Raw genomic sequence first — 17303 nt, forward strand, 5'->3', positions numbered from 1 at the left:
CCTGCATCTACTCTGGTCATTCAATCTGCCTATGCGCTCCCCTGAAACCCCTCCTCATTTCAAGTCTGAATGTGCACATCAGCTCCTACAAGGCACGTCACTCAAAGCCCTTCCACTGCCATCTGCAGTATTTACATGGAGGCAGGATGGCTCTCCCCATTTTCACACACTAATGACCCTCCATGATTCCACTTACCACAGTATTACAATTACTATGGTTATGATTAATATGAATATGCAGATTTGGGGTTGACGATATAGATCAGTGACTAAGTGCTTTTCCTAGTAAGGTCCTAGGTTCAATTCCCAGGATCATGCATCCAAACAACAGCAAACTATTAGGAATTACCAAATCTAAAACCAAGTTCCTCAAAGCAACAGAAACATCACCACCTTGAAGTTTTCTTCGTTGGCTTCCAGGCTTGTTCTTTCCTTAGAAATATGTGTTTTACTGGTAGGAACTGGATACAAGTCATCCAGTTCCTACCACGTTATTTATGTCTGTGTTCCAAACCAAATCCTAACAGAAGGGAAATTTTGGAGCTCTTAAACCACTGGGCTATTTGGTTGTTGGCTTGGGCATGCTACCATGAACTCTCCTCACAATAATGACAACATAAGGAGAAACTACATGCTTTCTCTGCCTCCAGTCACAATGGTGACTTCTAATGGTTTCAGGGCTAGAAACTGGAGAAAGTATATGAAAGAAAGACAAAGCCACTGCATATGTATTTTGAACTCCGGATGAAAACTTGGTACAAAGACAACTCTAAATAGTAATAAATGCATATGATAAAATGATAGAATATATAATATCATAATCCCTCTACCTTTATTTCTGTCTCTACTCCCACAAGGTCAAGGAGAAAGCTTGCTTTCTGTTACCATGGATTAATTTCTAAGATGTCTTTTACAAAACAAAATGGACTGGCACACAAAAGCAAGGCGAGAATGAAGGTCGCGTCTGAGAATGCAATGGAAGACTCCACGTTTCAGCCTGGGTGCACGCTCCTGCAGCTCGCCTGCTGGAGCCCTAAGGAAGATGCTTTCCGAGTTTCAGGATTTTTAAGGATCTTCTGACCTTGAGATACTTTAAACTCTTAATTCTTTAATTATGGGATTACTGTCTGTACACAGAAACTAAAACTTAATGCAGCTCTCCAAGTGTTTTCATATTTATGATCCTATGGACCTTCCTCCTTGTGTAGGCAGAATTCAAAGGTTCATACCAGAAAACTAAAGCACAGCACAGACCAACCACATGCAGGAGGAAATACTGGATTTTCTCAGTATTTCCCACTTCTGTCTTAGAAACGTGGTCCATGACCAAACTTAGCTCACACACAATTAAAAAAGGGGTACTAACTACTTCTAGCAAACCTGCAACAATATTTACTTGATATTTTTGAAATGTAAATAAGTCTTCTAATAGAATCCCTGGATCAGACAGTATTTGCAGTGACGGACCCTGAGCCACAGTCCTTCAATAAGGAAAAGGAGGAAAGTTTAAACCTCACTAATAGCAACTATAAATCTGTAGGTATCTAATTGTGAAATGAAAATTTTCTTGTTCCTGTTTAGTTTCAATATCATGTGACCAAAAAGAAGCCAGCTGTCCCCTCTGTTCAGTTCAATGTACTTGTAAGTTCGGTAAGAGCACAGTGAGCAAAGTAGAGGAGTGTGGGGCTGTGCTCCCCACAGTGGAGAGGAGTGTGGGGCTGTGCTCCCCACAGTGGAGAGGAGTGTGGGGCTGTGCACCTGGGTTAAAGTTCACAGTGAGCATATACAGCGTAAACACCAGAAGAGGAAGACGGTGAAACTGCGAGGTGGAAGGCACGTGAAGAAGCAAGGGCCAGCCATAAAAGCCCAGCAAGTGACTGAGGAAAACTGCAAAGCAGACAAAAATCAAGAAAGGGTATCTTTGTTTTGACTCACAGTAAATTAATTTAAGAAACTTGATTAGTTTTATAAATTAGATGCTTTTTTTTAGTAAGGCTAAGGTTGGGCAAAGTGACTTTTCAAAGGATAAAACTGGATCCCCGCTCCCCATCATAGGGATGAGTTACAGGTCAATTCTGTCATTGTCAATAGAAGAGAAGTCCGTTTTCAGTTGGGTTCCAGCTCTGAGTGAGAAGGTGCTTCCAGCGACGGACGGTCAATGAAGTGAGTGGGGGTGAGGAGTGGGCTGTCCCCTTAGTCTTCAGGGTCAATCATGCTCTGGTAGCTTTGGTGTCTGACAGGACTGGGGAATGAGTCCTGGTGTCCGTGGTGGCAACACTTGGGCACTTCAGAGACACTTGAGCACAGGTACTTACTCCGTTATCTAATTTCTTAAAAGCAAGGCAAAATGTTTTTTAAAGCAATTTGACTCCCTATTTTAAATTTTCTTATACCCTGAAATGGCTTTTTCAGCCTTGGAAGGGCACAAATCCAAGCAAAATAACAGACAAAAATGAAACTATTTGTACGCATGGCCTATGGCCTGCCAGGTTTATACTAACTTGAGATCAATAGCAAATTCTGGCAAAGTCCATCCAAGCCCTACTTTAACTTCTGGTACAAGAAACCTTAAAATAGTTGACAGAGACATCTTCAACTACGATCACACAGCTTGAAACCCTCACCCTGGAGATCAGATCTGGCACATACCCATCACCACCAGCTGAACGCCCTGAAAAGCTGTGTGCAAAGTCGAAAGTGCCTAGCCCACTTTAAGCTTTGCTCTGAACCTCACCAATGCATAAGTGGATAAAAGACAGTAAGAATAGAACAAAACGCGGCTGAGGATTCGTGGAAAAGAAACGAGCCGTCAGAACCATTATATATCATTTCAACTTACCAACTTATTTTAGTTTGGCAAAGCACAAAATTGACGTGTTTTATTCAAATATTGTTGTAGCCCTGGGGCCTATGTATGAACTATCTAGTTCAGTTGGGAGTGCTATGTTATACAGCCATGAATTCCCCTTGAGCTCAAGCTTTAAGAGGGCAAGGAACAGATGGGAACTGGTTTGTTATGGAGTCATCACCTTGAGGTTTTTGGTTCCTTCAGTGAATGTCACTCCCTCGTTGTCATCTTCTCCCCTTTAATGTTTGATGTACACCAGGAAAGCACATCCATAAAATACGTTTCACTTAGAAATGAATTAGCTACAGTTATGTCCAAGGAATTGTGGGTTGTACCTGAGAAATGAGCAGGACGCTATGGGGAAACCAGGTGAGAAGCACACCAAGACTGATGCCGGGGAGACTGAGGATGGCATCAGCCATCTCTGGCCATCCGCTTGCAAAATATCAGATGGCTTCTGACCAGGACACAGTACGTGAGCTACCAGTGAAAAGTTTACTATTCATGAGCAAAACAACTTAACATTAGAACAGAGATGGCTTTCTCACTACAGCAATTAACTTCCTCGTGTTCCAAACACCAAATAACATTTTCCCATTAATTTTTAAACCGATGTGGCTTTAACTTAAAATAAACCGTACATCAAAAGAATGTAAAATAAACAGCCAGGAACACAATTTGACGAATTGGATTTATTTAGTTTATTTATCTAAACAGGGACCATTGGATCTCTTTAATAGGCTGACAGTTGCACTGGGCTGGTTAATAAAACATTCAACACAGTGTCTTCAGCCAATATAGAAATGCAAATCCCATCAGAAATATTTTATTCATGAGGCAGTAATTTCTGTTACTACCATAGTTGCTTCCCTTTTTTCTTCTTTTTTTTTTAACGGCACTCTGCAAACAGACAGTGCCATCTAGTGCCTAACGGGAAAGCCGAATCTGTCACAGGCGACAGCTAATCAGAACACAAACAAAAACAAACAAAAAAATCACCCTCCTACTGAGATCAGGAGTACAAGTAAACATCCGAGTAGTTAAAAGTAGCTTGCCATTAAGGAGTACAGCTGAGAAAACTAAAACCAACAGACATCATACACCCACATGCACACACATACCAATAGACCATACATACATACACCCACATGCACACACATACCAATAGACCATACATACATACACCCACATGCACACACATATCAATTTAGCATTTTCTCTGGAAAATACTTACTTCAGCTACATAAAAAAAATCAAAACGATATAAAGCCTAAATAGAAACCCTGTCTCGAAAACAAAAAACCCTGGTTTCTTTAATAATAAATGGCACCATAACTATGACGTTTTAAAGAAAGTGTTGTTACATAAGGAAAATTTCATAACTATGACGTTTTAAAGAAAGTATTGTTACATAAGGAAAATTTCATAACTATGACGTTTTAAAGAAAGTATTGTTACATAAGGAAATTTTCAACTAAACAGCAAAACCCATCTGGGACTCCAGTAGCACAGAAAGATGAGTTCCCACAGGACACATGTGTGGATGGACATCTGTCTGTACCAGGGCACACCTGACCTGTGCCTCGGCTGCAGTAAACATGGAAGTCGTGTTCACAGGTCACACAAGCCTCAGCACCTACAGTCAACAGTCTCGAGACTGAGCAGCCACATAAAGTCAGTCACTCTGGAAAAGACTCAAGTTTCCTAGGCCAAGAAAATCTACTAAAGCCAGCCTCAAAGTCAGCAGCACAAAAACATGCTGAGAAGTCTCAGATCATAACACCACTTCACTCTGGTACACACAACGGGGCAGGGCGAGGGGCGTGAACCTCTCCTCCTCTTGGTGGGAGACCAGAGACGCACAGCATGGCCTGCCCGAACACAGGCTTTTGGTATCTTCCTACCAGCTTGGTCCACTTCCCGTGTCCGTCTTCGAAATCAACAAGGCCCCATAAGTAGAGTTAAAGAGTCTAAAACAAGACTCTTACAAGCAAAGAGCCAGTTGCACGGCAGCTTTCTTAACCACTCACCCTGGCAGAACTAACTAAATCCTCTTCCTAAGGAGAAGCATGTGTGCACACAGGCGCGTGACACCTCAATAGACCGCTGCCTTTCCCCTGAAAGGTCACAAGTGTGTGCGAATGCCTAAAAGAAACAGTCTACAGTCTCTGATTAAGAAATATTGAAAATGTAAAATGAGTTCAAAGTTCAACCTGCTATGGGGAACCACACACGCCTGCTGGCCTTGTCAACGCTGTGGGTCTCCCTAAAGGGAGCACCTTAGAAAAGAATCCAGCGATATTCCTCCTTGGAGTCTGAAAAACCCCAGTCACAGTATCTTTTTCTCCCGCCACTTTTGAGAGTTAAGTGAGCGATACACATTAGGTGCTCAGCCCCAGTCTACCGACGGCTGGCCTTTCCTGAGGATGTTTTAACATGGAGGAGAAACACAGAAGAAATGATCTGATGATCCACAAGTACAGCGTGAAAAGGGCCCAGAACACAAGCCTGCCGAGCGGTATGAGAACTGCGGAACTGCGTTCTCTTTACGAATTTGCCTTCTTAGAAACGATCCTGATTAAAAGCCCATTTGAAGATTTTCACTGCAGCACAGTAAGTGGTGAAGGAAATAAACTGAAGCATACAAGTATTCAACAAAAGCTAACATAACTGAAAAAGTAACATGCTCCTGTTAAAAATACCTAAAATTTACATAAATCAAAAATGTAAATATTACAATATACATTTTTAAAATGTGAATGGTATGACATCATTGTAACAGAAAGTTATGCAAGGGAAAGGAGAGACTGGAAAACAATCATCCAAAACGAAAACCTGACTTCCCGGAGTATATGAATTTTGTCTACGTGTAGGCAGGGTCTTATTTTAACATATATCTTGCAATTGTCTTAGTCTTTTTTTTTTTTTAAGCAGAGTGAGCAAGTTTGATTACAAAAGCAAAAATAGGAATCTTATGACCTGCTATTTTGCTAGAGCAGCAAAACTGAAAAAAATCAGTCAATTTAAGAAGAGTCTTCAATATCTGGGAAAAATGGGAAGTGGGCTATTGGGGTACGTTATGGGCCTACATGTTACAGCAGGCATGTTTTGCTGTTTGGCCTCTCAACTTTAACTGTAATGTGAAGCTCCCGTATCTCTTGTTAGAATACAGGAATGTTCCATAAAGAAGGTTCAAGTATGTGATGATCGCTACATATTAAAGCTGGGACCAGCGGCATTTCTAAACATGCTTCAACTGTTCCGTACAGTCCCCACAAAGACAGAAATATCTCAGGCAGCCACAAGTACAAGGGAGATACAATGTAAACAGAGGCATCAATTTCTTAACCTTTTGCCAAAAAAAAAAAATCAAAATTTAAATTTCTCTTTCCCATTCACACTTCGTTTAGTCTCAGACTTAAAAAAAAAAAAAAATAGAAGATGCGCACAGACTGTCCGCGGATAGTCAGGTTGTCCGTCACCTGTGAAAAGAGACAGTGAGGGTAACCGCTGCAAAAGCTTCAAGCTGTTTCACACGGTCCTTTGAGCCCTGACCTAAGGGACGACTCCAGCAGTCTGCAGGCAGCTGTATTTCTGGAGCATTCAGCCTCACTGCCGAGACCGTCAATAGAAGTGCCCTTCTCTGATGTAGGCGGCTCCGCACTGGCCTAACAATCACATCACGTGGCCTGCGAGACGGAAGAGGCCAGCATTCGGGCACCCTGACCTGGGAGAGGAGTGGACTTGGACAGGGGACAGAGTGCTACTTCCAACTCCCACCACAGCCCAATTCTTTCTATGGGAGTGAGCTGTCTTGAAGCTCAGCTCTGTAACAGGAAAAAATGCAACTACACAAATCAGCCACATGATGGTGCTAGCATCACAATGCAGTATCAGCTGTCCCAGGCACTCGACAGACCTTTGGAGTCGCATCCTGATTGACCACACACTATTCCAATTCCTTGCCATTTACTAAGACAAACATCTTACACGTGTTTGTAACAAAAAGACAACTTCAGTGGGGTTTGTTTGTGTCTTGTTTAAGTTTGAAGGGGAAGAAACAACCGTCAGCTCACTGTTCCCTCCTTTCACTGGTTCATTTTCTGAGATGGTTCTGACATCACGGCCTTTCTGTGCTGACCTCATGTGCTGTCACCTGAACCAACTACTTCACACAGTTTGTGTGTTTTTCAAGGCCTAGTCACACTCACACCAATACTGAAAAAAAAAATAAAAGGCAACATAATGACCTGTATTTTTATCTGCTCAGGAGCCCCCTCCAATATTCGAGATTCAATTCCACAACACTATGCTGATTCAGATTCAGGCTACATTTCGGGACTCAGGACAGGGCCTTGCACACAGCAGGACTAAAGAAGACTTGATCCATCTAAGCCTCCTTGGTTCTACGGTGCTGCATGTTGAAGCCAGTAATGCACAACCATTCTGTCTACAGATCACACCATGAGACTAAATAACGGACATTAAAGAACTTCACCAAGGGCCAGTCACTATAAGCCACTGTGGCAGGGGGCAGAAAGACAAATATCACACATTCTCACACTTATGGAAACAGATGTGAACCTGTAGAAACACAAGTAGAAAGTAGTCATCAGAGACAGGGAAGGGGAGAGGGAGGCAAACAGAAATTAAGAGGGGCTTTTTAGGTATAAGAAAAGCACTGGGGCGAGGGGGAATAGGAGTCATGGGCAGAGAGTGGAGAGACTTGATCTATGCAGTGGGCATATGCATACATGGAAATGCTCCAGTATACCCTATTAATAAGCAAAACTCATGTACATTAATTAGAACACATTTTAATTTTAAAAATAAAACGGACAGGTGAGGGGTTCAGCTCCATGGTTAAGAGCACCAGCTGCTCTTCCAGAGGACACAGGTTCTCAGCACCACGTGGCGGAGCACTACTGTCTAACTCCAGGTCCAGGATAGTCAACGCCCTCTTCTTCCTCTGCTGACCCCAGACATGCACGTGGTACACAGACATACATGCAAGGAAAATACCAGTGCACATTTTTTTAAAAAAATGTTTTAAAGCTAAGCATGACAGAGCACACCTTTAATCCTAGCACTTGGGAGGCAGAGGCAGGGATATCTCTGTGAACTCAAGGCTAGCCTGATCTATACAGTAAGTTCCAGACCAGCCAGAGGTAAATAGTGAGACCAAGCTTTTCTCAGAAAAAGAAAAAAGCATAAGTAAATACAACATAAAAGCACTGGAGAAAAATGTCTGCAGACACAGCGGAAGAAAGCTGGATCAGTGAGCACACACATAAACGTGAATACTCAGCGATGTCACAGGACGAGAAGCTTAGGCTCACGGTCGCTGGTTCTGTTTATCTTCATAGAAGAAAATGTAACCGAGAAAGGAGTACTCATCCAAAACTACAATTACTAAATACCTAAAGTAAGACTAAACATTGGGTCAGGTGATACAGAAGCTACGGAAGCGAAGTAATGTGACATCTAACATGAAAACATTACAATGGAACTCAGCCTCTGGGCTGAGCCGCATCTCCAGGTTCACATGCTGAAGCCCTAGCTCCCGTTACACAGCATGTAGATGGATTTAGGGAACAGGCCTTCTAAGAGGTGATTAAATTCCAAAGCGGCCACAGTGTGTGCAGGAGATCCTGCAAGGACAGAAAGAGGCCACCCACAAGTAAGAGAGAAGCCTTGCAATGGAGTGACCTTGCCACACCTTTTCTGGTCTCCTAAAGGGCACACTTGTTGCTGGGTCTGAGGGTGTTTGGGGGGCACTCGAGAGAACAATATGTCTGCAGAAGAAGTCTGTGAAAATGGAAATGATCTGGACAGACGCTTTCCTGCCCGCATCACCCACCACTGGGCAGTAACCCGAGGATTCCTAAGTATAAACTTGAGTTGACAAATTCTGTTTTGTAATCCACCAGACAAATTATTAAATCAGTATCATTTTCTTCCTACCTCCAATTTCTTCTACAAGAGCAGCCAGGGTCTCATCGAGCAGCTGGAGAAGATCTGACCCAGGGGAGCACAGGAACTAAGCACTGACTGAGACCCATCAGAGACACCCCGCCCACGCCACTGCCACAACCCCCTGCTTGTGCCTTTTTAAAAACAGGAACACAGTGGCGTTTATATCAGAGGGACTTATGGCCCCTCCCAAAGCTCACATGCTAAGGCTTAGTGGCCTGTCCACCAGTGGCCCTCTGAAAGGAAGTCAGTCAGCGTGGACAGGGGCAGGGACGGTGGCCACCACAAAGAGCACTGCTTTGCTTCAGCACGATGTTCTGACAGCCATGACGGAGTCTTCTGACACTCGGAGGCTGATCTGCCAGCTTCCTCGCAGCTTCTCATCATCTCGCATCATTGCTGACTATCACAGTGACTAATGCAGCCATCTGACTTCTCAGAGTTTCCCACTAAGATGTAAGCTCAGAATGCGTCCGAGCCTCAGGAGCATTTCCCTTAATCCCACTGCCACTGGTGGGGAGGAACAGTGCAGCCTGGAGTGTACTTTCCAAACAAGTAACTAAGGGACAGCCAGACTCAGAACAATCCTTATAAACTCTAGACTCCCCTGTAAATGTGGACCCCAGACTCATAAGCACAGCAGATCTGTGTGACAAACCGTAACTGCGTCACTCACAGGTAAGGGACAATTCTTTCTGCACCTGCATGTTCTTTTACTTTAAATGTGAGGAGTATGAAATGTGACTTGTTTATGGAAATCCTAGTTCGCTGTGCCCATGTGCACAAGAACAGCTTCGCATTCGTTACTTTGTATCATTCATGGTAATCTTATCCATGTTTTTATCTGAATCCTAAAATTGTGGTAAAACCCAAATGACATAAAATTCACGACTTGAGGTCCCTTTAGATGCCTGGCGCTAGACCAATTCACAGTACTGAGCTGGAGACCTTTGCTTCTTGTAGAATGGAAAGTCTACACAGACAACAGTGCTAGGTTCTCCTTGTCCCATCCCCAGCAAGTGACATTTTACTTTCTGTTCCTGGGTCTGACCATTCTCGAAATCTCGTGCAAGGGAACGTGCACCTTGTCTGTTTTCTGGGAGTGACTTGCTTGACTTTGTCTAATGTCTTCAAGGCCCCACTGTGTCGTAGCATATTCAGAAGGCTGATATATGCCACCCAGCCCAGTTGCTTACATGACTGCTGGGTTTGCAGACTCGGGTCCTCATGCACTGAGCCATCTACTCAGCCCCAGGAACTGTAAAGGCCCGGGACACTGGAGCTTGAAATTCCAACCAAGGCTAAACACTATTAAGAACCCTGCAGACTCAAAGGCTGTGCCACTTGGATCTAGCTGTGAGCCATGTCCTCCATCGTCCATCATTTGCCACCTCTAATCCCTGTCATCTCCAGTCCTAAACAAACCCATCTTTTGCAGGAGCTCTGAGACTGTGCATTTAATGCTGACTAAGGCATGGGGAGGGATCACCAAAGAAATGAGGCGGAAGTGCAACCTAACTCTGAGGACAACAGAGGGCTGATTGAACTCACAAAGTCTGTCTCCAGCTTTCCCATTTCCTGCTTGTAGCTTCTCATTCTGTTGCTGTACATGCCTCGACTTTGCGGTGGAATTTCTCGGACTTCCAAATCCATCTGTTCAAGCTGCAGTGGGAGGAAAAAGAAATGTGAACCACATGCATATTCTTTATTCTCCCAAATGGTTAGTGCTAAAAGGATTGGCTTCTAAATCCTGGCTTTGCAGCTGAGGAAGCAGAGCTATGCTGGAATGCTTTAGCGTTTACTTCCTGATTGGTTCAGGAAGCAGCTAGACAATGACACTGGGTGCTAAGCTGCTTGCTTTGTTGAGAATTTGTGTTGAAAAACATGTGCACTAATCAAAACATTCTCGCTAATTTGTTATCAGCATCCTTGGAGCAGCCCATTGTTCCCTGCAGCCTGATCTGGTCACCTGACTGAATGTCCAGGATGATGGGAGACTGTTTCCTGTGGCTCACCCGTGAAACAGCAGCCTGGCTTAGATATGTGAGGAAATTTCTTTGAGAAAGTTTTTCCTAGGTAAGAAAATCACATACAACCAACATGTGACCTCGGCCGCCAGCCTAACTCTTACACAGTAAAACCACACTGATGAGCTAATGCATACTGCTATGTTAGTTATGCCTTGCTCACTGAAATCATAGCAGGGCATGCTTTAGCCATCTGCCATCCTGCAACACTCTGCATACAGCACATGAGAGTTTAATGGGTGCCGAGAGAGAAATGCACTAACGGTTCAGAGCCCAGGCTTTGTGCGGAGACTCTGTGTCCTCATTGTAGGCACGGCTACTCACCAGGCCTGGGGGATTGAACAGAGGCCTTAATGACCCTCAGGACAGCCATGAAGATGAACTGAGCAATGCCTATAATGTATTTAAGGCACTTTGATGGAGGAAGGACATCGCTAATAGTTTAGCTTGTAGTCATGTTAATTAGATTTTCTAGATATATAGAGATATATTTCAATTAGATAGGCATTCTTCATATCTTTCAAAGACTGCAGAATATGGCATTTAAAATATTTTAATAACTTAGGACTTTTCATGACAAAGAGACACGTCTGCTCCTGGCAGCACCAGCTATTTCAAGAGGAAGATGGGCATCGAAGAGGATCCTTATGGAGTTTGATAGCCATTTGGGCAAGAAACTGTTCTTGCCTGGACTGTTGCATAAACTGGACACAGAGAACCCACAGAGAGAGGACTGCTGAACTTGCCTAAAGGTGAGATGGTCTTTCGGGGTTCCTGATTCATGAAGGAGTCTGCAAGACATTCTGCAGGACACAGCAGAAAATGACTGAACTGTCTTTGAAATTTCCTGCTTCATGGAAATGTCTCTGGATACCATGGGCCTGTAGGCCGAAGATGGATGCCCCAACGGTACAGAGGAACTTTGGGTGACTGTCCAGGCAGCGAGATGTCTCTGTCATTTCTAGAGTTTTCTTATTTCTTGTTTACTTAGGTATTATTATATCCTTCTGGAGTCTTTGATGGAGTTGAAGAATGAATAGTTATAGTTTTCCTTAGTTATGATAAGAGATAAAATAGATATAAATATTGTAACTGTAATTCTTGCTTGATAACTGTTTTGTTATATGTAATTTTGCTATGTTAAGTTAAAGCCTTTTTTTTGTTTAAACAGAAAAAGGGGAAATGATGGAGGAAGGACATTGGTTAATTATAATAAAGAAACTGCCTTGGCCCATTTTATTGGTTAGAACATAGGTGGGAGAGAATGTTGGGAGAAGGAAGCTGAGTCAAGGAGTCGCCATGGTTCTCCCACTCCAGACAGACGCAGGTTAAGATCCTCCCTGGTAAGCCACCTCGTGGGCTACACAGAGTATTAGAAATGGGTTAGAACAATATGTAAGAGCTAGCCAATAAGAGGCTACAGATAATGGGCCAGGCAGTGTTTAAAAAAATACAGTTTCTGTGTAATTATTTCGGGGCATAAGCCTGCCATGTGGGAGCCAGGGCTGCCGGAACACAGCCCTGCCGCTCCTTCAACAGCACTGTATCACTAGATTGACAGTAACTATAGTAATAGTTACAAAGAAAAAGGGCAAGCACTCTATGAGGTTGCAAAGGGGGCTAATTTGTACAATCCCCTAAAAGAGGAAAAACCAGAAACAAGAGCAAATTGGCCCAGACTATGTCAATAACTTCCACGGAAAAAGACAGCAGCGCATTTGCTTCTGACAGCATTCTATTGCATTGATGACCACTGCAAGTCTGTCACCGCTGTTTACTTGTGAAGACTGAATAGCTATAGTAGAATACAGAAAGACCAAACAAGCAACTCTAAATAAGATATGTACTTTTTTTTTTTTTTTTTTTTTTTTAATTTTAGAGACAGGGTTTCTCCGTAGCTTTTGGTTCCTGTCCTGGAACTAGCTCTTGTAGACCAGGCTGGCCTCAAACTCACAGAGATCTGCCTGCCTCTGCCTCCCGAGTGTTGGGATTAAAGGCGTGCGCCACCACCGCCCGGCTAAGATATATACTTTTATAAGAAAATCAGATACTTTTAATTAGCCTTTTGCGAACAGTGATCATGTAAGTGTGAAGGTTGACCATCCCTTCCCAAGCAGACCTTTAGTAATCTATTTGCCCAGCAGTGGCCTATCAGCTGCTCATGAGAAGCATGACTGCGGCTGACACCTTCGAGACTCTGCTTTCCATTCTGTTGATGTATAATCAGAAGCAGGGTTTGTTTAACATCTTTTCCACGGTCATTATTAATCATTTTAACATTACGCTTTTATATTTGTTTTACTAAATTTCCTAAAAAGCAAATGGAGTATCTCACTGAACCCAGTGCTCACCAATGGGCTAGGATAGCTGGCTAGCTCAAGAATCTGCCTATTTCCCTCCCCCACCTCCCAGGGCCAGGTTTAGAGACATTACAACCTTGCCCAGTAGTTTACATGCAAACTTGGGTCCCCATGCTTGTGTGGCAATAAATGAAATCACCATGTATCAAGGCATAAGGTCTGACAGTGTCACTGTTCACTGGCTTTTAAGTTAGCACACACACTGGTGGGTTTTCCCACGGCATTTTCATACATACTTTGTTCTTACTTGTCTCCTATCCCTTGTCTCCCTCTTGCCTTGTCTCCCTCATTATTCTGTCTTCTCTTCTCACAAGCATTCAATTACCCTCTCTTTTTCTCTCTCTTTTCCTTAAGAACTTTCCACTGTCACCTTCCTAGTTTACTGGGTCCCCTCCCCCATACCTTCTCTTTCAAATCTAGGATGTGTGTATTAAAAACAAATCTCATTTTTCCGAGTTTGGCTTATTCCACTTAACATAATGGTTCCCAGCTCCATCCTTTTTCCTGCAAATGTCATGATTCCATTTTCTTTACAGCAGCATCTAATCCCATGACGTAAGCACCACATTTCTTTATCATTCGTCGGCTGGTGGATGTTCAGGATGCTCCCGTGTCTTCGATCTTGGGGACACATGGATATGAAGTATCTCTGTGGCAGTGGGTGGACGTTCAGGATACTCCCGTGTCTTCGCTCTTGGGGACACATGGATATGAAGTATCTCTGTGGCAGTGGGTGGACGTTCAGGATGCTCCCGTGTCTTCGCTCTTGGGGACACATGGATATGAAGTATCTCTGTGGCAGGACGTAAAAGTCCCTTGGCTATACACAACAGCGGTATGTCTGTCTCATTCGGCATTTCCACCTTTAGCGGTTTAAAAACACTGATTTCCATACTGCCCTTATTCATTCATTCACATCATCAGTGGACATGGTTCCTTTCTCCAATATCCTTGCCAGTATTGGTTTCCTTTTTGGTTTTGTTTTATTTTTTTAATTTTTTGAGACAGTGTCTAATATAGCCCAGACTACCCCTGAAATCACTATATATCACTAAACTTCTACTCCTCCTGCCTCTTCGTGAGATTACAGATTTACCATCACCCTGGCCCTGCTGTCCTTTGATGTTAGCCACTCTGACCAAACAAATGGAACCTCCAGGGGTTTTAACTTACATTTCCCTGATGGGTAAGGACGTGAAACTTTTTTTTTTACTAGCTTGTTTCTTTGACTGGGAGATTTGCTTTTCTTGCATCTAGTTTTGGCAGTTCTTTTTATGTCCTACAAATCAATCCCCCCCCCCCCACCATGTGAAGTGTAATTGGCAGATTTTCTCCCATCCCACAGGCTGTCTCTTCACTTTGGTAATTATTTCCTATGCTGTGTGAAGCTTTTCAATTTTATATAATCTTATTGTCAGTTTTTGAGAGTCCTTTTAGGAAAGGTCCTGCTTCTGCCTGTATCTTAAAGTGTTTTTCAGAGCTGGAGAGATAGTTTGGGTGGAGTAAACTTGCTGCCTTGCCAAGGACCTGAGTTGGATGGTTAGACTCTCTGCAGGCGACTCGCAGCCTCTTGTAACTCTGGCTTCAGGGAATCTGACACCATCTTCTGGCCACTGTGATCACCCACACATGTGTGTATGTATACATACACGTAAGGAAAGATAAATAGGCTTGCCATAGCAGTTTCAAGCTTTACATAAAGGTCTTTGGTTCATTTTCAACTGAATTTTTTTTTTTTTTTTGCACAGGACAAGAGGTAAGAATCTAGTTTCACTCTTCTGCATGTTAAATGCAGTTTTCACAATGCCATTTGTTGTAAAGGCTGCCTATTTTGCAGAGTATGTTTTTAATACCTACAGGGGAAAACAGGCGGCTGAAGCCATGTGCGTTTGTTTCTGGGTCTCTACTCCAGTGGTCTACAGGGCTGTTTCTGTGCCAGTGGCCATACTGCCTTAGTTACTATGGCTCTGAGTAGAATTTGAGACTGGGTATCATGTGCTTCTGGCATTGTTGCTTCTGCTTAGGATTGCTTTGTGCTTCCATATGAATTTTAGGTTCCTTTCTCTGGTTTTGTGAAGAACGACACTGGGGTTTTGAAGGAAAGTGTTAAACATAAAGATAATCTGCAATAATATAGCCATTTTTATAATATTGATTTGCTAACCCATAAGCATGGAAGGGTCTGTCATCTTCTGTTTCTCTTTTCAACGTCTTTACTGTTAGAAAGTTTATATTACAGAGGTCTCGTCTCCTTGATAGATTTGTTCCCATTTCTTCTCTTTTTTCTTTTTCTTTTTTTATTGAGTTATACATTTTTATCTGCTCCCCTTTCTCCCCCCCCCCCAATTCTACCCTCTCCTGCGACTCCCACACTCCCAATTTGCTCAGCAGATCTTGTCTTTTTCTCCTTCCTATGTCTTCCATGCTTGTCTCTCTTAGGTCCTCTTTGTTGTCTAGGCTGTCCGGGGTTGTGGACTGTAGATGGGTTTTTCTCCTTTTTGAAGAACTGTGTATGGGAATTTGCTTCCTGGTCCCTTTCTTGAGAAGTTCATGACTTAACTACTGACCCTTGCACAGTGAGTTTGTATCCCACTGCTCGGCTGAAAGTGCATACTAGATCTAAGCACTGTCAGGTGGAGTTGTTAGAGCTTTAAAAACAGGGCCGTGTCATCTTGAAAAGGCGGCGATTTGGCCTCTTCCATCCCTGGTTGTATTCCTTTCATTCCTTGCTCATCACTCTAGCTGGGACTCCCAGCACTGTATGAGGAAGACTGAGAGCGTGGACTTTGTAAGTATTTACTCCTTGCAAGGTGAGATATGTCTATTAGGATCAAGAATAAGGCACATATACTCATTCTGTTTTCACAACGCCCGTGCAGCCACTGAAGAGAAGAGGACACGTAAGTCCAATAAGTCCAGTGTCCATAGATTACTACAAACCACGAAGGGCAGAAACACAACCAGCCAAGCAATCAAATCACAATCAAGCTTTTCTAACAGTTTCCTCATCAAAAGAACAGTCTGTAATCTAAGATACCATTAAAAATAAGTAAATCAGCTTTCTGAACATTTTAAATGAACAGAAATGCTTATTTTAGAGTCACATCGTCATATTACTAATAATAAAGTATTGCCAGCTCCATGAGGGCTTGGTTTGGCAGAACCTCTTCAATCAAGAAGAGACCAGCTTTCCCTCATCATCAAGTAAGCAAAATGTCTCTAGAGGCTTAAAAAAATAAAAACAGCAGTCCCGAAGAGGAAAAAGCTGCCACAGGAACTTATCAGTAGGAAACTCATCCCAATCACGTCTTAGCCCTAAGATGTGTAAAAAAAATCAAGTGTTTATAACTGAAGATCCAGAAAACTGACCAGTTAGTTTTATCTTTAGTTATCCCACCAAGCAGAAGGAAGAAATGTATGGATTGGCTGCTCTGGCATCTAAAGTCTCACATGAGAGGGAAGAAGTGTGAAAGAAACAGTTAATATAAAAAGAAAGGACAAAGAAGGGCAGGTGTTAGAAGATGCGGAAACAGAGATGGAGACAGTGGCAGCAGCCCACAGCCCCTGCAAGCCATAGGGTACCATATGGTACAGAGACAGTTGGTCATTCTGACCGCAGGAGAACAACAGACAGTGAAAACCGAGGAGGTCCCAGTCATGTCCATCTTAGACCCCAGGAAAAGTATGCTGTGCTATGGAGAACAGCTTCCTTCTTGAAACCTCCAAATCTGCTGCCTCTGGTGCACGGCTCCACTGACAACTATAATCCATCAAAGTAAGACTGAAGAATGTCAGGCCCTCCAGTCACCCTCTAGAGAAGTCTCTGCCTTCCCAGAGCTGCCTAAGGGTCCAAGAAGGTTCTGAAGAACAACAATAATCAAAAAAAGAACCTGCATCCCTAGGCACCTCTAAGGTAGCGCTGCAAAAGTTTTGGATACGTAACAGCAGCAAATGGAACCCTTCAGAAAACGGGCCTGAGTCTGCCAGCACATCCTCTGGTGTCCCTTCAGTACTCAGAAAAGCCACCACTCGCTTCCCCCATGATGCACAGCAACAATCGAGCAGTTTCCACAATGGGGGCAAAACACCTTTCCT

General features: G+C 43.2%; 1 protein-coding gene across 5 annotated transcripts in view; it reads right to left on the minus strand.

The window, feature by feature from the left end:
- The window catches only part of Vti1a (vesicle transport through interaction with t-SNAREs 1A), a 313675-nt gene that overhangs the window by 288131 nt on the left and 8241 nt on the right, over positions 1 to 17303 (minus strand). For all 5 annotated transcript variants that reach the window (XM_050147777.1, XM_050147793.1, XM_050147759.1 and 2 more), the window contains exon 3: positions 10373 to 10483. In XM_050147777.1, coding sequence (XP_050003734.1) covers positions 10373 to 10483 — 111 coding nt within the window. The remainder of the gene's footprint in view (positions 1 to 10372; positions 10484 to 17303) is intronic.

Source organism: Alexandromys fortis, unplaced genomic scaffold, assembly GCF_014885135.2.
Source record: "Alexandromys fortis isolate MF-2015 unplaced genomic scaffold, M_Fortis_MF-2015_v1.1 scaffold_16, whole genome shotgun sequence".
Lineage (NCBI taxonomy): Eukaryota > Metazoa > Chordata > Mammalia > Rodentia > Cricetidae > Alexandromys > Alexandromys fortis.